This window comes from Thunnus thynnus, chromosome 10 (assembly GCF_963924715.1).
Source record: "Thunnus thynnus chromosome 10, fThuThy2.1, whole genome shotgun sequence".
NCBI classification, from domain to species: domain Eukaryota; kingdom Metazoa; phylum Chordata; class Actinopteri; order Scombriformes; family Scombridae; genus Thunnus; species Thunnus thynnus.
In genome coordinates, this window is record NC_089526.1 from 6,092,896 (window position 1) to 6,116,420 (window position 23,525).

General features: G+C 40.0%; 1 protein-coding gene across 1 annotated transcript in view; it reads left to right on the plus strand.

The window, feature by feature from the left end:
- The window catches only part of agmo (alkylglycerol monooxygenase), a 56,949-nt gene that overhangs the window by 11,534 nt on the left and 21,890 nt on the right, over positions 1-23,525 (plus strand). Inside the window, exons 4-10 of the mRNA XM_067600625.1 lie at positions 11,430-11,533; positions 12,492-12,587; positions 17,158-17,224; positions 17,528-17,593; positions 19,273-19,352; positions 19,766-19,900; positions 22,613-22,729. Coding sequence (XP_067456726.1) covers positions 11,430-11,533; positions 12,492-12,587; positions 17,158-17,224; positions 17,528-17,593; positions 19,273-19,352; positions 19,766-19,900; positions 22,613-22,729 — 665 coding nt within the window. The remainder of the gene's footprint in view (positions 1-11,429; positions 11,534-12,491; positions 12,588-17,157; positions 17,225-17,527; positions 17,594-19,272; positions 19,353-19,765; positions 19,901-22,612; positions 22,730-23,525) is intronic.

A 23,525-nucleotide genomic window follows, 5' to 3' on the forward strand; every position in this document is an offset into this window, starting at 1 on the left:
TCCGTTTGTATGAGTGATTCTTGCACGAGGCCCAGTAACTCAAAAACACTGCACTAATCATGCATAAGCCTCAGGTATTATCTGCAGAGAAGATGATCTAATCACATTTAGTACTTGTAGCTGTTACACATTAATATATACATATCAGTTTACATACTAATGAGAACATTGCTTATTTCTTGAATAAGATAAGATTGGACGTTTATGTCAGATCTAGCTATTACTCACAGTTCAAGCCAATGATCTCTATAGCTCAGTTGGCAAAAAAAAAAAAAACTTGGCATGTTGCCATGGCAGCAAACTGTGGTGTTTTGTAATCTGTGATTGGAAAAATACCAAGTTAACCCTGCGTGTCCTCAGCCTGACCGTGAATCATGTAAACAAAGCTCCACGCTCGTGTGTTGATCATCTAGGTCAGTGGTTCTTCTTCACGTGAAGGACCCCGAAAACTGACACGAATTAGACTACGGACCCCAATTTGCTAAAATTTCCAAAATCCCAGGGTCTCCCATCTGATGCAATTTATACTTTTAGATGTTTTATTACAGAAAGCGTATGAAACCCATGACCAAAATAGTCCTACATTCTGTCATTGTCTTACTTATGGATGGGATTATAGTGTCCTTTTTTGCTGGGGACCACTTGGAACCCCCTTGAGGACTCTTTGGGGGGACCCCACTTTGAGAACCACCGATCTAATAAACCAAGTTTATATTTGGAGGGTTGATGATCCATCTGTATGATCTTATTTTTTACCATGGTAATCTATCTGCCGAATAACATTCAGTGAAACCTAAAAGGAGGATTTTATGAAGAGTGTGTTCCCGCCGTTGCCCTCATTGTCTGACGATGCAGAGCAATGACGCTCGCAGTATCACATAACTGCTCGGTTTATTCGGTCGGAATTCTTTTATTTTTGAACTGCAGAATCATTTTTATGTCTCAAAAAAAAAAAAAAAAAACAACTTTCCACTTACTCTCATTTCCTCTTCTTCCAGCCAGTTGGGGTTGTTATTATGGAACATTGTGGGGTCACAGATAATTGTCTGGTGCTGAGCAGCCACAGCGCTCGCTCAGGATATAAGCTTTTCCCCTTGTTACCAAGTGGGAAGCTGCTCTCTCCGACCGCAGGATAGGGCCGGCACGGTCCTCAATCCTTACTCTGGTCAGCTGGGGTCATCTCGGTCAACCAAAGTTTGACCTCCAGCTCTTTTCAGAGCAAGTTTCAACCAAAATATTCTTATATGTGGGATAGAAGTTGCCATTAATGAAGCACAGAGGAGTAAGGCAGATGTAGGTCGGCGGTAAAGTGTTTTTCAGCATTAAGAACACAGTTTAATGAGTGTCAAATTGTCATGTAACAATGCTTTAGGAGCCCTGTCTGGTTTTATTACGCTCATATCTTGGAACAGTTTTACAATCTGTTCAATGTATGCTTCAAAACAGACAGACTACAGAACACTATGTCTATAATCCTATTGTGTCAAAACATGTGAGCTATAAATCTTATTGCATAATAATGGAGAGACTACAATAGAAAACAAAAAAAAGCAAAAGTGACATCCTCCATTGGGAAATATGAGCACTTCAGTGTAAAATATCATTTTCAGTTTAACCAGTTTTATGGTCCTTTTTTTTCATAGTTTCCCTCTCATGACTTCCACATAAAAGGACAGCTCAAAGATAATTAAGTGGAAAGTACTTTGAAAGGCAGTCAGTCGTCTGTGCTGATGCCATCTTTACAGAGGAGACATTACTACTTGGCCTCGGTCTTGCCAGACGCTGTGATCTTGGAGATAACAACAGATTGAAAGGAAACTGTGCTGCAGGCATTTAGGCCTGGATGAAATTCAGGATTCTCCATTGACAGAAATTTCTAGCAAAAGCCTGTGACTAGACCGTATTTGTGGCCTTGTGCTTGGCATTTGGTTTGAATCTGCGTAGATAAATACCAACCGTGGTTGAATTTTGAGTGGAGGCGAAACTGGAATTTTAAACATTTGAATGACCTTTGGTGCACACGCAGACTCAAATGAGGTGCTCGTTTATTTTAACTCTTGATATCAATATTTGCTTTAACTCTTATCACTGGTGCATGGTCCCAGCATCAAAATACTGTAACTTTAGTGAGGCCCGCTCTCAGGATTGTACCGTCCTGTCGCGCTCTTTGTGGTTTTATTTTGCTTTTTAAAGAAGCAAAGATTTCAGATTTCTGCTGCTGATTGATTTCCAGAGAGTGCGACTCCTCTAACCCTCTGGAATAACATGACCCTCGCTTTAGATTCAACCACTAGTTTATGTATTAACAGCCACTGAAGCCGCTTTTTCATAAACACATCAGTTCAATAACCTGTTGACTGACAAGTTTAGAAAAAAAAAAAATCCATTTCACTCCACATTTTGTCTGCTACTTTCCCCTCCGGCCCTTTTTCACCCTCCTCCGACAGACTATATATGTTCATAACTATTCTATTCTGAACCAGCCTGGAACCAGATGGTTTTGGGTGACTGGGAGGCCAGCTTGGTTCGGATGCGGCCATGTTGTTGACAGGCCTGTTGATTCTGTTTATTCTAACCTTATATCGCAATCGCCACTAATAGCAGCTCTGCTCTCAGGCAGCATCTATATCCAGGCATGCCAGCCAGGCTGAAGCCATTAATCAGCCAGTCAGCTGTCCATACTTTGATTATATGTGAGGTAATGGAGTTACGCTGCAGTTGTCTCACCACACTACAGTAGCTGCTGCTCTGTGATACACTTATAGCTCAGAAACATCAGAGCATCACTTAAAGGTCTTTTGAAATGGTAACGTGATGTATTTCCTGCTGAAGACTGACAGCCAGGGAACAGTCTTAAATTTAAAGCAATTGGCTGTTAATTTTGGAAAGAAAGACAATTTGATCTGATCGGACAAGTTGGGATTGTTGAGAAATTTGCGATGATTATATCAGTTGGACTTTTTAGTTGCACCCACAAGTGCTTGGCTTACTTATTGTACCTATATTAATGGTTGAAGACACTAGTTCTTGACCTTTTGTTGTTATTTTTTTGGTGTCTGGATCAGAACAGCCTGACCGTGCAGCGAGACAAGGACATACAGAGTGCAGCTTTTCCTCAAGGTGTGAAAGTGAACAAATAGTCAAATGTTCAGTGGTGAAAACTGATTGATTCAGTCTTCTACAGGCTGCTTGTTAGACCTGTTTTCTCTGTCTGTCTGCAGGCTGTTATTATGCACTTGTAAGAAGCTGATTTGCAAAAGGGTTTTGTGTACGCATGACAAAGAAAATCAGCATTCTTCAGGTGAATCAGGTTTCTCTAGTCCCCCTACCCCTGATTACAGAAACCAGATTTCTTGTTTACATGACAGTAAAGACATCAGCTTACTGGAGAACGCCAGCTGTTACTTAAGCGAATGAAAACACACTGTATGAGACTACTGATGTTTAGAGCTTCGGCGACTAATGACAGGCTACATCAAAACCTCCCACAATGTGACTTCAGCTATGACCCGTGTTTACAAACCAGCCAATTAAAACACAACATGAAATGACACAGGAGACACAGGCGAGCGAACATAATACTACCGCCGCAAAACGTATTTATCTCAAACTCACTTTGCAAAATCAACATTTCACATTGACGTCTTTTCCCTCGCTGCAAATCTTTTGAGGTTCAACCGCTGCGGCCAAAGCTTGTATATCATTTTGTTTTTTTTAAAAACACAAGAGTAGTGCTGATGGTACATTGTAGTGCTGCAATCGGCCAGACGTTTATCACACAATAGCCTCAAAACTGATATTGTACAGTCTGATACAGATTGCGACCAAGACTTCATTAGACTCCTTACTTGATTGCTTTTATCGCAGTCTAAAGTTGCCTTTAATTTCATCCTGTTTGTATATGTCAGCTCGGTTTCTGTTATTCCTCTCCTGCCATTAGTCCTGCACTCTTTAGATTACCTCCTGTGATGCCTGTTTTACTTGTGAATCCTGATTGTTTCACGTGTCACCTTTGGTCCTGACTGAATCGAGTAAAGTCTCCGTGGCATCAGCTGTCTTCAATCTGCGTTTGGGACCTCACCTAGTTTTCCGTCATCTTTGACAAATGTCTTCTAATCCGATCCCCAAACAGACAATGTTTTAAATTAAAAAGTGTTAAGTGTTTGCCTCGAGCAACATGTCCTCTTGTCACAAAAAAGTAATTTCTCACATCCACAAGCTCAAGAGAGAGAGAGAGAGAGAGAGAGAGAGAGAGAGAGAGACGTAGTGGTGTTTTCAGAAATAAACTATTTGCATGATATTATTAATGTGGTTAAAGTTATTGAGTGTTAGCTGTGAAATGTTCAAATGTTTCCACACCACAGAGGGATTAGTTAGAGATGAAACACGACTGGAAACAGTCAGTAATTTGACAATATGGAAAAGTAATAATGTGGAGGTCAGATAGGCAGGTAGTGTGGATTATTAACTTTGATGACCAGGGTTCAATGACAACCTCAGCCAAGCTCTTAGAGAAGTTTGTTCCACTAGATATTATGTTCATTATTACTAAACTATAACAGCTAATGCGTTTGGCAGGAGATATAATGTTGGCTGAATTAGGTTTTCTGTCAACATAATGAGTAAATGTTGTTGATTAGCATATCTGGCAAGTTGCAGACTTGTTGATACTGAAGGTATCAGTAAAATGTCCAGTGACAACATATTTCATTTTGTCTGCTAGCCTGCAGCTTTATTAATTTTTTATGTTTGTACACTGGCAGCACTTAGTTAATGTCAGGGAAAGATTGTGGTCTCGGTTTGATACAAAAAAAGTCTGCAGTGACTTGAAGCATGAGATATGATGTGTTTAACATTCATCCGAAATCTCAAACTTTCACCAACCTTAACCAAAGTGCTTTCGTTGCCTAAACCTAAACACACACAGGATTCAGGATGCAAACCCCCGCTCCCCACTGTCAAGATCCTGCAGCTACATAAATGTCATTCATTCGTGTCATTCATTTGAAAAAAAAAAACAAAAAAAAAAAACATCTGTGAACATAATCCAGGCAGCGATTACGTTTGTTAATGCAATGTACTTTGGAAAAATAATTTAGTAATATGTTGTGTTATAGGATGTGAAACGCGGTTGGCGATTTCATTGCTGCCCACTTCACAGTCTGTCACTATTCCACTCACTGCGTCATCAAAAGAGTCGGATTTTTGTTTAGTTTTTGTTTTGCTCATTTACAGGCAATATAAAAGCACATGAAAGCACACGCTGAGAGGACGGAGGATGCTGTTTGTCCACGGATCGAGGAAACTCCGAGGCTGCAAAAATCAGAGTAGACAAAAGGTTTATTGACAGAAATTTTAGATTTTTGCTTTGCTAGCACCTTGTCATCTGTATCTGTTTGCTGATGTGTCCGCACCCCTCCCACTCTTCCAGCCCAGCAGACAGCAGCAGTTGTTAAGACAAACAGATGTGCTCAGCAGATCAGCACTCCTCTGCTCTCCTCCGCTGTCCTCCGTCCCTAAGGAGACCTAGCCGACATGGATGTTATTGTTTAAAGAGGAGCTCCTCCTGGCTGTATGGCAGGGTGGGGAGGAGGTTACCCTGCCCCTGGGCGGCCGGGGCTCCATAAATCTTCACTGTGACGGCGAGTTCCTGGCCTGGTGCAGGTTGCAGGGCCAACAAAAGAATCCGGGCTCCCGCTTGGTTTGCTGGTTCTGCTGGTATGGTTTGATCAGGATGTGGGGGTCTCGCTCACTGCGGTAGAAGAGACCAAGTGAAAGGCCTCATGGGAGGCAGAGATAACATCAGCAGTGATCTATAGGTCACTGTGATCTCACTCTCCGTCTGCTGTGTGCGATGAAAGAAAGAGAGAAAGAGAGACTGTCTACTAAGAGTAGACTACTAGAGAGAAAAACTGGTGCGATGGAACGTAGACATTACAAAGAGATAACCCTCAGCGGGTCTGTATGTACAGCATTCAAACACAGTGCAGAAAAGAGGAGTGTGTTATGATCACTGAGAGGGTCGCTGAGCTTAGCAGAGGCCAGAGTCCGGCTGTCTGCTGCCCTCATGTGCTCCACTCGCTGCACGGACAGATTTCCGTCTGTCAACAGTGTTGACAGATGAGGAGATTTTCACTGTTGACTCTGCTGACGGTAAACCTCACTGATTGGAGGGATGAGGTGTGAAGATGAAGGATGAATATGAGGGTAATGCCTCACATGTGGATTGTTTGACTTTTTTTTTTTTTTGTCAGTCAACCTTTTACTGAGATCTGTAGATGTGGTAACATTTGTATAAAGTCCATTAGGGCAAGAAATTTAAGTCAAATGATCAGAAATTTTGTAAAGAAGTCCTCAGTTTAGCTGAATATCTAACAAGATTGGTCAGATATTAAACATCTTTTCAAAACCGTCTGTCTTCTACACAGGCGTACAGGCACAGTTCTGGCAGCACTCAGAGCTCCACATACCATCATTGTAGTTACGTGCCAAAAAAGGAAAAAAAAATAGACTTGAAGTGTAAAAATACATTTTAGCTTGCAGTTACACATGTATAACACAAGTGAAACACGAGCTGTTGCGTGGCCTGTGTAGACAGCTGTACTGATTAAAATCGAAGCGCATCTGTTCCGTCAGACACGCGTGTAATGGACGATTGAAAACTGTGGCTGAAACGCCAAGACATTGCAGAGCTGCTTTGAGGTACTGTATGTAATGTTATCTTGCGCACACGTAATAGCTTAGCAATGCGCGGTTATTGTGGATGTTACAGGTGTGAAATTATGCAGAAACTTGAAATTGGAGGTAACTATGTGAAAGATTCTTTACATTCTGGTTCTACGCACTTATTTCTTTGGTGTTTTTGTTGTGCACTTTACAGTACAACTGTTTACTATGATACCTTTAGCAGTACCTGATTATATTCTTAAGTATTCCAACATAAACATATGTGAAAATTGCCCTAAAACACATGACTTGCAATTAACAATTATTTTTGTTATGGATAAATCTGTAGGCTATATTTTTCTCTTAATATAGTCTATAAAATGTCAAAAAATTGTGAAAAACGTCCATTGCATTACATTTTCAAATTGCTTGATTTTCTAACTAAAATGCAAAGATATTTATTTTCCCATGATAACATCAAATCTCCATATTTGAGCAACTATAAGATCAAATATAAAATCTTTCATGAACTGCCTACAGATTTAATCAAAGCTTGCAGCACAGAGCAGTAAAAAAAAAGAGAAAAGTATGAGTGCTTAGGATTTCAGCAAGTTAGAACAGAATTGGGATTATGATCAATTAAAACAGAATGTTAAAATAATAAAATATATAAGGGAAAAGCCATTTTAGCTCATCATCCATAGGTTTTACACCCTGTTTGTAAGAGCTGTAAGTGGGCCTGACCATGGTTAGTGTGTATAGTTTAGTGTGTGTGACCGAGCTGTGTGGACAGCATGAAGTATGGCAGCGGTGGAGGGGAGTTGGCCGACCAAGTCCAGCGCTCGTTGTTTGGGTTGGCACCCCATCCAACAGCCCTCCAATCCAAACACTGGAAGGCTGTTCACAGCCCATTACCCCTGTGATTGACAGGACAACCCACCACTCAGAGGGCTGCACATGAAGGACGTTGCTTGTTCGTGCCAGGAGTTTGTCGCTGAGGGTGATGATTTAGGCAGCTGATTGATGTAAAAGTATTTCACAAGGTTTGAGTGATTAAAGAAGATCGATTTGGATCTCATTCTATGGTTTGTCTTGTCATACTTTCCTTTTATAGTAGCACTATTCAAGGTAGAGGTTGATTATTGGCACATACAGGCCGCTACTGGAGCTAAATTTATGGAGCTCAATAGGACTTTGGTTCTTGCGTTTATATGACTCCACTTATGTAAGCACGTCCCCTGACAGGGTCGAGCTGGACATAAACAGACTTTGTCAAAGTCTAACTCAGTCACATTACATGAATGATTATGACTTATAGGCCTTGATTACGTGTCATGATGTTATTCAACAGTATACCTTGTAAATTGTAGATTATTACATCACTCTCAGACTCTGTTGTTGTCACATTTTCTCACTCACGTGGATTCAAGCCATGCGTATAGTTTTGTTTCTTGTCCAAGTTTTCTGCTGCCCACCCAATACAACAGTGGCGACTAACTATCTTGATGAATTGCCATGAAATTTGAATTTCCTGCAGATATTTAAGGTCGGTAGCATAATCAGCAGGTCAAGGTTGTCACTTATCCAGGATGGATTGGTACCAAATGAAGGATGAATGCTAATAGGCTTCTGTGATACCAGCAGGTTGACCTGCTAAACACTTACTACAAGCATGCTGTCATGCTGATGTTTAACTCAAAGCACCACTTACAGAGCTGCTAGTGTAGCTGTAGACTTTTTGTAGTGTCTTCATTAGAAGTGCAATGATTAGTTGATTGATAGATAATTAATCAGCAACTATTTTGTTAATCTATTGGAGAATAATCTGCAGATTAATTGATAATGAAAATAATTATTATTTGCAGCCCTAGTCTTGTCTAAATCCCATTTTTGAATGTGTTGAGCACCAGTGGAAAATTCCATTCACTTCCTTTGTTTTAGGGTGGCAGCAGAAACCTTAGAGACAGATATCTCAGAACTTTGCCAAATTAAACTAAATCTATCCGCATGGCTAAATATTACGATAGGTAAGTAAGAATGTATTTTCAGAATAGATGAATGGCCCTTTAAACTCTGTTTACAGCCAGTTTAACCCAGTTAGGTCCCTCACAGTGAGGTATCCTGTATTTTGGGATAATATCCGAAAAGTTGTACATTCCATGATTGTAATGGTTGACACAGGAGGTAATGGTGCTCTCTGACACAGTCTCTCTTTTCTTCTCTTTGTCTTTTGTGTCACATTTCTTCTCTGGTTCTGTTCCCATTCCCCTGCAGCTTTACTTCAGACTACCAGGTTCAAAGTGGCTAATGCTATTAATAAGTCCTCTTCCCTCCTCCTGTTAGTTAGGAGATTCAATCAAGGAGATTCATGCAAATATCAAACACATTTAAAATTTTTCTTTTTATCTTTTGTTCTTGGTTACACAAATAATGCTAGCTCCAAGCTCTTTAGCTTAGCCTTACTGTTGCTGTTCTTACCTACAGTTTAATACTGTTGCATTCATTTAGGACGGCAAACAAACACTTCCATCATAGGTTTCTACCTATCTGTCTGGTTGCTGAAAGCTTCTACACACTTTCCAGCTAATCAGAATTGAGGATTCTCAGTGACCTTGGTATAATGTCGGTTTAATGGACACCTGACAGCTGATGAGAAACCAGTATTTTCTGTGACTAGGGTATAAAGTGTCGTAACTGTCTATCACCTGATTAGCTAGCACTCATCCTTCTTGAGAAATCGTGAGTTGAGGCTCTCTGGAGACCAGATGGAAGTGCTGTCCTCAGCGTTTCTCTGCTCTTGCTGGGAACGCAGGCTCTGTGGCATTGGTTCTCACCATTAACAGGGCTTCCCTCCTGAATAGGCCCTGCCAAACTATGCAGTGTCCCGCCGAGTCCAGAGATGAGGACATGGGCTTGCAGTGAAGCCTAGCAGTTCCTACTTCCTATCAATGACAACGAGCATCAATCTTAGCCGCCCTTAGTCCTGGATCCTGCCAAGCACGACTCCAGTGAGAAGAAAAAAAAACTAAGACTCAGGCTGCTGGAATTAAACAAAGGCTGGATTATCCTCTCAATATGTCTCTTAGCAGGACAGTTCATCTCTGAATCCCCCATGGGTCAGAGCGGAAGAAACGTCATAACTTTTTGCTTGACTGCTGTAGATGCAGCCAGTCTTCCTCTTCTCTCCTCTCTCTCTGATGCCTTGTGTGCAGATTCCTGTCAGTTGCGTTGAGAGGGCAAATAAAGTTTGAAATAAAATCCAATCCTGTTGCTTCCCTTTTGACTGCATCCAAAATACACCCTTTTAATGTTATATGTGACACTTCCAAAAACATTCCCTGTGACATTTATTCACTCACACCTGCTGAAATCCAGCAATAACCCTGTTAAATAAGCGAGGTGTGGAGTATTGCTCGGGAACGGTAGTTTTCTCTCGGAGCTCCTCGGGGTTTCCCCAAAGTTTGAGGAATTCCACCTTTCACTTATTCGAAACGTGTCCGGAAAAAGATCGCGGTGCTCCTCCGTTCATACAGCACACACCTTCAGCAGTGTGTTTGTTCAGGTGCGGCGGACCCTCGACCCATTGGGTTTTATGACTGCCGGCCTCGACAGAATTCACAGGTTTATTAAACAGCGAGAAAGGAGTTTGAGATGTGACTTGTGAATGATTCTCTCAAAACAGAAGGCGGTAATCCCACAGTGTGCAAAGCTGTTATCGCATGTGTGTGTATCCGTGGATACACGTTGCCATGTGATTACATCACCACCTCAATTTTGGTGATTTACACAGTCCCGTATAGATTGAAGGAAAGGCACATGGGCTGATAAATCCCTTAAAATTTTTAGATAAACTACAAAATGCATCATCATCGAACTAAAAAAAGTTTGTCTTGTCACATCCATGCATGTCATGTGTGATTTTAACCACCCAGATGTGATCACATTCATTCACCCTTAATACTTCTCTTTAAATTCAAGCTTAATTGTTTTATAATTCATCTCTTAATCACAAGGCTTCCCGTCTTAAACGAGGCTACCACATGAAACTTTAACCTCATTTAATAACTTGGGCTACTTTTATTATAATGAGTACATTACTATAGATAGTCTGTAGGAGACTTTGTGGTTCAGTAATATTTGAAGGTTACTGTTCTCTCTTGTACGGCTGTGAAGCCAAAGTGGACGGGAGGTGCCAAAAAGCACAGACCAGACGGGGTGGTCCGGAAACGGCCCGGAGATCCAGTGAAACTTAACAAGCATGTTCCCTTTGGATGTTAAAATGAAGTGTAACACAGATATTAATGTAGCAAGTATCACAACACAGCAGAGGAATGAAAACTGGAGCACTGGGACATCAGGCTGGACGCTAACCAGCTGCAGCCGAATACCCCCGCCGAACCTGAAACCCCCCCCCCCCCCGATGGCCAGCTATGCTCAGGCCTCAGCTTTTCATCACGGCTGGCCAGGAGCGGGACAGAAATGGCTCCTTCTGGGGATGAAAGTGTCTAGTTACTCATCTGGGGAAGGAGCAAGGTTGATTTTTGAGATAAATCACTTGTCGTGGTGATGGAAAGGCAGCTGAATGTGTGTGAGGGTTCAAGGCTTGTGAACAGATCTTGTGTGGAAAAGTTACATGACTGGTGTTGGCTTTGTAGGTGTGAGTAGGTCAAGTAGTGATAACCTCGTATGAGAAATTCTTCTGGACTCTTGGATTGTTATGTTTAATGTGCTCTACGTGTGTTTGTGTGTGTAATTTCCTTCAGAGGTGGCCATCCTGTGGGCAGCTCACCAGGTTCACCACAGTTCAGAGCACTACAACCTCACCACCGCCCTCAGACAGTCCCTCACCCAGCAGTTCGCATCCTGGGTAAGATCTTATTCATTCCCTTAGAGTAGTGTAGAGTAGAGTGTAGCAAAAGTCTTATACAAGTAATTCCTCTGTGGCGTAGAGCTCCATAGTTGTCCAGAAACTATTAAAAATACACCAATGAGCCACACTGTTGAACCTGGTGACATATTGCTTTATTACCATCAACATGGGCACTGTACTTTATTTTAAGTCCATCCCACATACATATACATGCCCTGTCACTTACTGGAGCATCAAATCTTCAGCTTAAAATAGTCGCCACCAAATAACCAACAATAATTAGCCTAAAGGGGCAGTGCCAGACATGTTCTTTTTTTTTTTTATGACTGATATAACGTAGAATATATTTTAAAAAATATGTAAAATATAGTATATGGGCATCCTTACCTTCTGAATATACACTGGGTAGTTGTCAGTTAGCATTTTAGCATTTTTCTGATTACGAGAATTTAAAATTACAATGTGCAGACCAGAGTGAGCACAACTTTAGTGTATATTTATGATTCCTTTTGTAAAGGTGCATGACTTTTGTATGACAGGTTCTATATTATATAATGATAATCTTTACTTATATAGCATGTATAAAATCAGAGATTAAAAAGTGCTTTATAAGGAAAAAAGGCAAAGAGAACATTACGTAAACCAACCGGTGTACATACATAAGGTTAAGGTTATAAAAAAGGCTCACGAAACAACTTCATACATTACCTGATATAAGCAAAATAACTGAATACGTATACAATTTTCCACTAGTTTTCTACCGTGCACATGTACATGATGAGGAGTGATGTAACTCTAGGAGGTGCTATGTTCCATCTGTTGCAAACCAATAAAGTCAATAAAGCGCTTTTAATAGAAAACATAGATGTCAGTTTTTCAACATGTCTGGACTCCATGAGATTGTGCTACGAAGACGTTGCTGGTACTGATTCGCCTCTTCTCCTCTCCTCCTCAGGTCTTCTACCTGCCCATGGCTCTGGCTATACCCCCCTCAGTCTTCGCTGTTCACATACAGTTAAACCTGCTCTACCAGTTCTGGATCCACACCGAAGTAAATATTAAAACATAAGTTATAGATTCTGTAGTCAAATCTGTCTATGGTTGTGGAAAACAAGGTTCAAGGTTCATCTTTATTATCTTTCTGCAATATAGGATTACTCAATGAATAGAATAATGCTACAGTCAGAGAAATGGATAAAAGGTCACGTATTTTAAATTACGATTCAATAAAACTCAAAGGAGGGTTCAAGGTTCATCTTTATTATCTTCCTGCAATATAGGATTGCTCAATGAATAGAATAATGCTTCACTCAGAGAAAAATGGATAAAAGGTCAAATATTTTAAAGTATGATTCAATAAAACTATAAAATAAGCAATAAAATAGAACAATGTAGTACCGACTGGGCCGACTATAAGATGACCCTCTCTTTTCTAACAAATGGTTTTGGAAAAAGACTTTTTAAAGATATACTTTCACACTCATCCTGTTGGGAAAGTTATATACTATTAATTAGAGGTGCAGCAGATCATAAAACTCATTGTTCAAATCATATCACGGTTTTGAGTCACAGATAAATATAATTTTGCTTTCCATTTATTTTGTAAAACACTTAAAGCAAGAAACATTTGCCCATGGTCCTAAATTAATTTAAACAACATTCAAGATATCCAATGTTTGAATAAAATCTTAAAATATATAAAATATTCAATACTCAATTGTTCAATTAAAGCGCAGTATGAGGCATGATAGCTTCCTCCTTTTAAACATGGCAGTGAATTAACAGCCTGTGTCTGCATCATCAAAACTCCATGATAACTTCCAAACATGAACACACGTCTTTTCCTGCAGCTTAGCTTGTTCAACGAGCCACCAAACAAACATTCACTGGGGAAAAGTGCACCGCTAACATCAGTTAGCAGCTCCATAGCTAATTATCTGCTCAGCTGCAGCACATTAAACGGCGTATAAACAAACCTGCAGATGTCACTTTGGACCCGTTAGATGCTGGATTGGTTGTTTCTCTTCAAAATCCCTGTTAGTGACACGCTGTCTGTCCATGACTTGAACTTACAGCAGTTTGTTGACTTTATCTCCAATGAGACATAACATTTTGCAGTTAATCCACGGTTCACATCCATACGGATCACGGATCAACTGCGTTCCGTTACACTACTACTATTAATCCGAGGAGAAGAGAGTCATCATCCTTAAAGCATTTTGTCTTGTAAAAGTGAAATACTGCCATTAAAGCAGAACGTGAATCTCACATTTAGCTTGTCTATTAGTCACATACTCACACTCTCTCCTGTCAGCCTCTTGGAAAAGGTCAAAATTATTTTCTTCAGCAGTTAGCATTTTTCTCATTGCCTGTTTGAGCTCCTCATCATCTGTGACAGCAATAATTCTTGGCTGCTTGGCGTGACGATTCAGTCCTCGGTCCGTTTTTGCAGTGAAGACGTTGGAGGATGCTTTATACTTGTTTTCACTCATGAGTGACACATCATGAATTTATTTGCTCCACAGCAGAAAAAACGTGTTGCACAAGCCTTCAGAAACTCCTGCAGCTTAGACTGAGCTAACCAAACACTTTTCTGGCTGACTAATGCTAAAAGACTTGCCATAAACAGACTTGAATACACTCGCTAGCCTAGCAACATGAAGGCTATAAACAACACGTAATGCAATACTCTATGTAACTGTCCAGTCCTTAAATATAAGACGACCCCCTACTTTTTCAAATATTATTCCAGGATAAAACATTGTCTTATATTCAGGCCAATACGGTATATTATACTTACATGAAAAGAAAATGTTACAAATCACAAGATTCATGAAGTCACGTTTGTTTAGGCACTAAAACGCCTTGCTTAAGTTTAGAGAGAAGTCATGGTTTGGTTTAGTCTCACGATACCAGACAATCAGAGATCTCTGCCTACCGAAATCTGGGGATTTTTAAATGCAAGGTAGTTGCTTAAACGGCCGCCAACAAACCTACACCCCTTGCATTTTGTCAAGGACACACCTAACCGTAAATGATGCTTCTCCTCCGTAGCGAACTGCAAAGACTTTGGATTGGTTCTGCCATGTAGGGTTTTTTAATCTTTCTTTGTTTCCACCTAGTTTTAACAACGAAACCGTCTTCAGTCTCTATGAGCGAAGTGTTTAGACACTGACCTGTGAGTCTAGGTTAGAGGACTGTCATCGTCATGGTTACCTGTGTCGTCATGGTAGCGTTTGTTTTTTTTCAACCAGCCAGGTTTATACATGATATGAATACTACTGTATGTATATACTACATGCAGTATATTACAACAATCAAGTATGGAAATGTATGATCAGCCACTGAATGAATTTACTCCTCCATTCATGGTTGCTGTTAAAAGTTAAAAGTTAATCTGACTGAATAAAACATCTGTCGAGTTATCTTTTTCCCTGTGCCAACACAAATCTGTCTGTTAAGTCGAGCCTTTGTAGACTCAGTGTTGCAGTGGAACCTGCATTCAATAAAAAATAATGAGATTTTATGAAATATTCCAAACAGAAGCATGACCACTCTGCCTGCCTTTAAAGTGACTGAGAGTATCACTTTTACAATCCCCACGATCGTTAGAGGGAATGAATGGATTTGGAACGCCTTCCAACTTTTAGTGCACTATTAGTGAAAACAGTCGTAATACTCACAATTTTCTGAAGGGATGTAATTTATGCCTCCTTTATGGGCTTTTTTTGATGTCATGTAATTTATTGGCACGCCATTGCCTGCACCACTTCAGCCTCAGAGCCGAAGTGAAGTGGTGGGGACCCTTTTCATTCAAGATAAAACTCTCACGCTCGGCTGCCAGACGCAGCCATTACATGGAAATAATGAATCACTGAGAAAATCTGTCCAGCCGTGCACAATTCTCCAGACTGAGAAGTCTGTCGTATTGATGCAAAACATCAAAATATCTGAGAGTCGCAACCAAAAGAGAAACATGAACTGTGTGAAATATGCTCTGTGTGACCTCTGTAATCTTTAATGACTCACTGGTGCATCTGTTTGACATCTAAGATGAAAAATGATTCAAGTTTAATATTTCTGTGCACAAAATGTACTCTGCAGACTAGACTACGCTAGATGTGCTTGTTTTTTTGTATGCGTGTGTATAAATGGGTGTAACCATTACTAGCAATGTTGTCTCTTTTCCCACATCTGTAGTTGTTATGCTACCGGCCCATAAATATTGAAGAATTATTGTTATTCAAGCTTGTTAATCAAGAAAAACACAGAATATAAATATTTATGAATGTGAATGAAAGTGATATTGGCAGCACACTTTTTTTTACAGTGTTAACTGTGGCTATAACCTTTCTTTTGGGTTGTTGGCACCTGTGATTGATAATGACTTCATTATTTTCTGAAGATGCATATTTGGTTACATGGAGTTACAGCCGTTGGCTTTCCAATTCGGTCACTGTTGGTAGATTGCCATCCTTTTGAGTTTGATAAGGATACAACAATATATACTGAGATTAGCAGCATGAAATGATTTTGGCGATTAGATTCCATCGATGTGAAGTGTTTTCATAAAGCATGTGCCCATATGAAGCTCGGGGATAGGGGAAGGATCCCCTGGAGTCTAGACGCTAGTGGTGATGGAGTGAAGCCAGCAGATGGTTGATGGTTGAGTCTCTCTGGACATCATGAGATCATGGTGGTGGTGGTGGAGGGGAGGAGGAGGTGGATTGTGCAGTTGTAGCTCTGGCAGAATTTCAGCGATATTTAAAGAACGGCGACTCTGATTGGCTCGATGAATGTGGGCAGAAAGAACATTGGTAAAGAGATATAAGAATTTTAAATGTAGAGATTTTGACAGCGTGGGAAAGTGGAAGTTGGCAGCGAAAAATAGAACAGGAGGAAATAGTGACATTCGCCCAGAGAAAAATAAAGGCAGAATGTGAGGGAAAAGATCTTCCGTGTTGAACTTTCACCAAAGCTTTATTTATATTTGTATATACAAAATGTGATGTTTGTTAGAGCTGTTTGTGCTTGAAGAATATCTGATTGATCGAAGCGTTGCATGGTGACAGTAAATAAAACACGGTGGGAGCAAAGAACATTGTGACCAGTCTACTTTTTGCCATGATGTCTCCAGTTTGGTTCAGCATCTGTTAGGTCGTACATACTTGTTTTCTCCCTGGTCTGTCTGTCCAAACAACGCTGCCTGTAAGTCTAGAACAAGTTATCTTGAATACTCTTGACCAGATTGGCTCCAGAATTTCCAGTTGTAAACAAGAAAAATCAAAACCTAATACAAAATTTATTGAACCTTCCATTTTGGACACATGAACTTTCCCCTTTGCATATTTATCAGTCCATAATATCAACTTTGGACACACAATTCCCATGAAATTTGCTGAGCATATTTACGCTCTCAAGAGGATAAACTCTTGATTGGAATGATCCCCATGGCCTTCCCTCTAATGTCACTATCAGTACAAACCCGGCCTTAGATTTAACAGCTTGAATTTTTAATTGGTGTAACCATAGTTTATATATTAAGTTTTTTATTTATTTACATGTAAATACCTCAAAATGTAAGTTTTGCTGTATTTAAAATGTTTTGTTCTTTATTTCAGTTGATCAGAGACCTTGGACCTCTGGAGTGGGTCTTTAATACCCCGAAACATCACAGAGTTCACCACGGTGAGATAAGTTCTGTCTTATATGGGACGATCTAATGTTATTTTATAATGTTTTACTGATTGATGACTACCAGCACCATCCCCATGAAAAGCAATATCAGACATTTGTTCAATGCTGAAAGGTTGATAATTAATAATGTCTGATTATGTCTAATTTTGTCTAATCAGGATGTTTTTTTAGCAGGTTTGATGTACCAACTCGGATGTGGGGAAAAATAATGTAATGAAAAGAGGCTTCTGACATCAGAGATGTGGGTTTTTAAGACATTTTCTGTGCTAAATTTACAAAATGTTATCTCAACAGGAAGGAACCTTTATTGCATTGACAAGAATTATGGCGGAATTCTGATCATATGGGACCGATTATTCGGTAAGCTTAAGTAATCAGACGTTTGCTTCTATTTCTGATCGTCTTTTCAGCGCCTCCTCGGGACAGCTGTTTTAAGAATGAATGTTAGTATTAACACATAGCTAAGTGTGGTGATGATGCTTGGATCAATACCAAAAATGTGTCTATATTGTGATACCTGCATCTTTATGCAAAATAGCAATCTGTTGTTTATGTTTATTATTCTTCCATTTACCGTTATATTCCAGCATTATCACTACTTACTGGTAGGAGAAAATAAGCCATCAAAGTGCATTTTATATCAAACATGATGCTTAGTTTTACTAGTTGCCTTCTCACAGCAACACATCACACAGACACACTCATTATTGAAAGATTATGGGCTCTTAAGCAAGAATGTGTTAAAGTGAGAGTAGGTGTGGATCCATTTAAAAAGCAGCTCAAGGCCCACATTTTTAGACTTTGAATAGTGTAGTGTTCTTTTTTTTTAATCTATTTCTATCTCTGTTTTAGTTATTATTGTTATAATGTGTCTCTATTTGCTTTTTTTCCCTTTATCTCATATTCTGAACATCTCTGGGACGTCTGATCTAGAAAGTGCTTTATGAATAAACTTATTTTCTATTATGTTATTATCTCCATAGGAAAATGTATTAAGCACAAAAGTAATATGTCTGATGTTTTTGCATTGTAAAATGTGCTTTTATTCATATATATATTTGCTAGTGCTGTTATCAATTTGTTGAATAACTAATAATTCAAAGATGTTATTTTTTTATGTGTATTAGTGTTTGTGATGTGCGCCCTCTCATTACATATGTATAAGACAGAAACCAAAAGTTGTGGTGTCATCTATTACTCCAGTCAGGGAAACAAAATGAAGGGAAAAGGTGACTCTATAAACTGTAGGTTCGCCAATAGCTTTTTAACTTTGGACTGAGTTTTGCATCAACTGTCAGCAAGAGGCAACTGATTAAATTTTGAGGTCTACATTACCCAGAAATCACTTGGGCCAATTTTATCTCTCTGCGGTTGGATTGTTTTAAGAGACTGATCTCACTAAAAGTGATCACAACTTTCCTCCTGCTTCTCACTAGCATGTTTTATATTCTACTCCTAGGTATATACATCCTGTCTAATGCAGCTTTATCATTTATAGACCAGCTCGTTTTGCACTATTCTTTTTGTAATATCAACAATGGCAAACATGTGTAAGGTATCACATGTACTAATACACCCACAGAGAATTATCACAAACTCTGCAGTTCTCCTCAGCTCTACAGAGTTTTTAGTGTCTTTCAGCTCCTTTGTTTTGGTTTTACGGCCCACAACTTCACTCTTTTGGTTCAGTCTCATCAGCCTTGTTTCCAGAAGCAGATAGCTCTTAGCAATGAAGCTCTAATAAACCTGCTGTACCCTACCTGCCCAGCAGACACCGTTAGCAACTAGCTGGTGGACATAGTGGAGCATTTAGCTGCTAAAGAGCCAGATATTTCCCTGAGGAGATGGTAGAGACCAAAAACAGAGCTAAAAGAGAGGGAATATTAGACTTCCATTAGCCAGGTGGCCAGAAACTTCAATGCTAATGTTGGATGCTGGATGTCTAAAAATGTTATCTAATTGGTTGCACTGGTCCCAAGTGTCAAAAAAATCCTTTTAATACAATTTTAAGGTATTTATTCATATTATTTTGTTTCTAGGTACCTTTGCTGAAGAGACAGACAGAGTGGTGTATGGACTTGTATTTCCTATCAAGACATTTGAAATCCTCTATGTTCAGGTCAGTCCCGCCTTCCTTCGATGGCATCGCTGCCATTGGCCCACTGGTCAAGCAGCTTGCTTGCATCCATCTGAGTACAGACACCTTCAGTAGATGAGGCGTGAGCTCATGTTTCCCTCGCTGGCTGACTGGCCATTTTGTAACCATAACATTATTACTCCACTCTAAACAAACTTCCCAGCTGAGGTGAGGGAGGCCAACAAAATGAAATGCCAGGAGGTAGATGCTATGATTAGTTTTGCTGCCCTTACCATTGGCAGAGCATAGCAAGAGCAACGTCCTGCCCAATGAAAGCAGAAACATTTCTATTCAGGATTAATTATCGCAGCTATTGCTCCGTTAACATTGATCAGTTAAATGTAGCGTTTGATTGTAAATTGATGTTTGACTTGTTTTTTTTTTTTCTATTCCAGTTTCACTACTATTGGTATTTGTGGACAAAGTCCAAGACTTACAAGACTATCAGCAACAAATTGTCAACTTTCTTCAAAGGTCCCAGTTGGAGCCCTGGTAAATCTCGGCTGGGTGACCACCTGGAAATTCCCAAGGTTGGTTAAAAATATTCTTTGTTTCCATCATTCCTGAAGGAGGCATGTTTTTCACAATAATGTCCTCAGACTTCGTTACATATCATTTTGTCACACTTAAAGCACAGGCCTAAATGACTCAGAGCATTCCTTATTGCAGGATTCACATATTCAAAAAGTTTTACAAGGTACTGCCACATCAAATAAAAGCTGCAAAGCCTTTGTAGATGGAACACAATAAGTTCATTTTCACCGTCTTTAAACGCAGTCTGCGGGATTAAAACCGCATGCAGTTGAGAGCAAATGTGCATGTGTGTGTGTGTGTGCAGAAAGAAATACAGGCACCAGTTGAATGACCCAGCGGTTAGCTTTGAAATAACGCTGATGGTGTCACATATTTAGTTCCCTCATGCTTCACACTTAAAAAAAAAAAAAAACTCCCCTTTGGCTTTACGATTAAATTGGCCCTTAAACTCAGCGGGGTGATTCTAAACACGGATAGAGCTGGCATTTAACAGAAATATCTTGAAAGGCTTCTCGTAGACGGCTGCTCGCTGATATCTGCCGGTGAAGGAAAGGAAAGGAAAGGAAAGGAAAGGAAAGAGAGGGGAGTGAAGGAAAGAGAGAGAGTGTTGAACGTGTTTCAGCTTTTTGAGACTAAGCAGAGCAGCGTGCTGGAATACCTACAGGGTTGGGGATGGGATGCGGGGGGAACCCACATGTGGTGGTTTGGTTCCTCAGGATCTTGGGAAACCCCCTGAATGAGAGACAGGCGTCTGTGATTGGCCAGTTGTTTTTTTTCATACTCCATTCCCAAAGAGGACACAGTTTCAACATAAAGCCCTCAGACCTAATTACTTATCGTTTGGACGCACAGGCAGACAAAAACAGGTCAAATGACTCAGGGAATTCTTACAGAGGGACTCATATGTTCCTCAGTGTTTGGGGGAAACCGCTACACCCAATAAATCCTGGATGACTTTGTAGATGGAACACAACAAACTAATTTTCACCAGTTTTGAAATTCAGCCAGTAAGAGACTCAAGTAACAGCTTTTTACTGTGAAGTACTGACATCTTGAAAATATACACATACAGTAAGAAGTAGAAAGGATTTGTGAAGTGAGAAAGGTCATTAGACAAGTTTGAACCTGTTTCTCCATTAAATTTTCCTAAAAGACATTTAAAGGCCCCATCATTGACTTCAACTCAGTTTTGTTTTCTGTTGTTTTTGTCTTTTTTGTACTCAACTCCTGCCTTAATGCTGCTTTTATTGCCTTTTTATTGTCTCTTAAAGTTATAATCCCTAAGATTTTGATCATTTTTTATATGAACATTCAGTATTTGCCTCTCTGTATAAGTAGTAGTCCTCTCTCTTGTGGGATTCAAATTGCATACTCATGCACATGGGATTCATGGGTAGCGATTCATGCACGTACTGAACGTGATATTGAAGACAACAGCCAGTGTGGGTATTTGGAAAAGTGTAGTTGCCCCCCAATAGGCCCACTCTGTTTTGATTGGCCAGCTTCCAGTAGCTTCAGGGGCTATGCAAACAAACAGTAGTAAGTAGGATTTTGCTTCTTTTTCTTTTACTTTACTCAAAATGGAAACCTCTGAAATACATCTGTACATGTTCGAGCGCAAACCCGCCCCAAAATATGTGAGTTGACAACGCAGACAACCCATGGAACAACCTTAGCAACAAACGCTAGGGAACAGATGGCGGCTTGTATATGTTTGCATGTGCGAACAATCCGATGTCATCATGAGGAGGAAGTAGGGGCAATATTACGCACAAAGCATTCAGAGCAAGCTTTTACCTCATGTTTTAGAACTTTGACCAACATCATAACAGTATAAAAAAAACAGGAAATCACAAAAAACATATGTCCCCCTTTAAAACATTAGACGCGATGAATCTTCTCAGTCCACATTTTGTTTGACTGCGCTGTAAACAGATATCTACACCTCCTTCATCTGTGTTGTGAGATCAGGAGGTGGAGGATGAGGAAGATATTAATGAATTAGAGCACAACCGAGCACAGTTTTTCTAAATGTAAAGAAAGTTTTTGTCAACTGACAGCGATCCAAACATACGCCTCTGACCCATAATATCCCCGCTCTGCCAGCTGCTACCGCCAACAAGGTCAAATGTGGTTTTGTATGATGGTTGCAGTGAGCTGCGTAGTTTCCCAAATTGTATTTGATTGGATACATTTACTGTATGTTTACGCCCCTGAGTTCAAGATGAGTCATCAAGAATATTTTACAGGGGAAAAAGAGAGGAGTGTTGACATATAAATGATTTTCTTGACATGCAGTATTTTTAGCATGGACCAAGAGATAAGTGAATACTTGAGGGGCACTAGAGGGAATACAAAAGGACACAAGATTAGACATTTTAATTTTTTATTTATTCATTTATTTTTATTTCACTGCATTTAATTGTCTTTGACATGTAGTACATGTTTATGGCTTTTAATTGTCCTTTTAATACAAAAATAATACACACAACACATTATTCTCTATATTTACACTCGCCATGCAGTGTACAAGCTTTTCACCGGTCTGAACATGCAACAATAAACTAGAAGTTGCTCAAATTAATTGCTGTTATCTATGTTATTGAAGTGTAGGAATGCCGTCAGGTGTGAGATTCTGTGCAGAAAATTACTCCAAAAACCCCCAAAAGAATAAGTGATTTAAACATGTTTTATTTTTCCATGTGCAGGTTACAGGAAAGGAAGTGGCTTATGATCCCAGCTGGCCGCTGCATTTACAAGTTTATGTGGTCCTACATTTCCTGCTGGTGCTGCGGACTTACGACGTTTTGTTTGAAAACAAGATGGTATGTATTTGTCACATTAGGAAAACTTTAAATGTCATCAGAGGCAAAGAAACAAGAGGATTTTTGTTTTTTGAACTTCATGAGAAGGTTCACTGCCTTGCTCAAAAGCACATTTTACATTCCTTTTCCTCAGTCAGACTTCTCAGTCCTTGGATTGATGCTGGTGACCTTCTGGTCACAAACTGACTACTGTTATGTTTAGGCTACTGTAATCACTCATATAAAGTATGACAAGGTGGTCCAGAGCTCTTAATTTAAGACTGTTGGAGTTCTGCATGTTTGTTTGCCAACATTATTTCACCTAATTATGCAGTTTGTTGTGGCTGGTCTGTGGTTGAGCAGAGTCCTCTACTTAGCCAGCAGGAAAAGACTAGCTCTGTCTAACATCATGACAGAATGACTGATCGGCATTCCCCTTTAGAACAACCTTTGTCTATTATTTTCCACTCGACGAGCCAAAAGACCCCCTTCCTCCGTCTTCAGAAAAAAAAGAAACAGGTCTCCTCAGCAGTTATCTTTGGAAGGCTTTTTTCCCTAGGCATAGTTTTGGTTAGCCAAAAAGTGCTGTCACGCCCAGCTCCTCCAAACTCCCAAATAAAATGGCCTGTCTTTGTGATCACTACCTCCATGGTGCTCCTTCAGTTGTGGTCCTCCCTCACACACACACACACATACACACACATCTCCCCTCCAGGGTCGAAGTCTCCCCTCCTTCTCGGCGAATGAAACACCAGCTGGTGGTCCAGCAGTGAACACAAACGCCTTAATTGTCGAGTCAACCATTTCCCAACCCAAA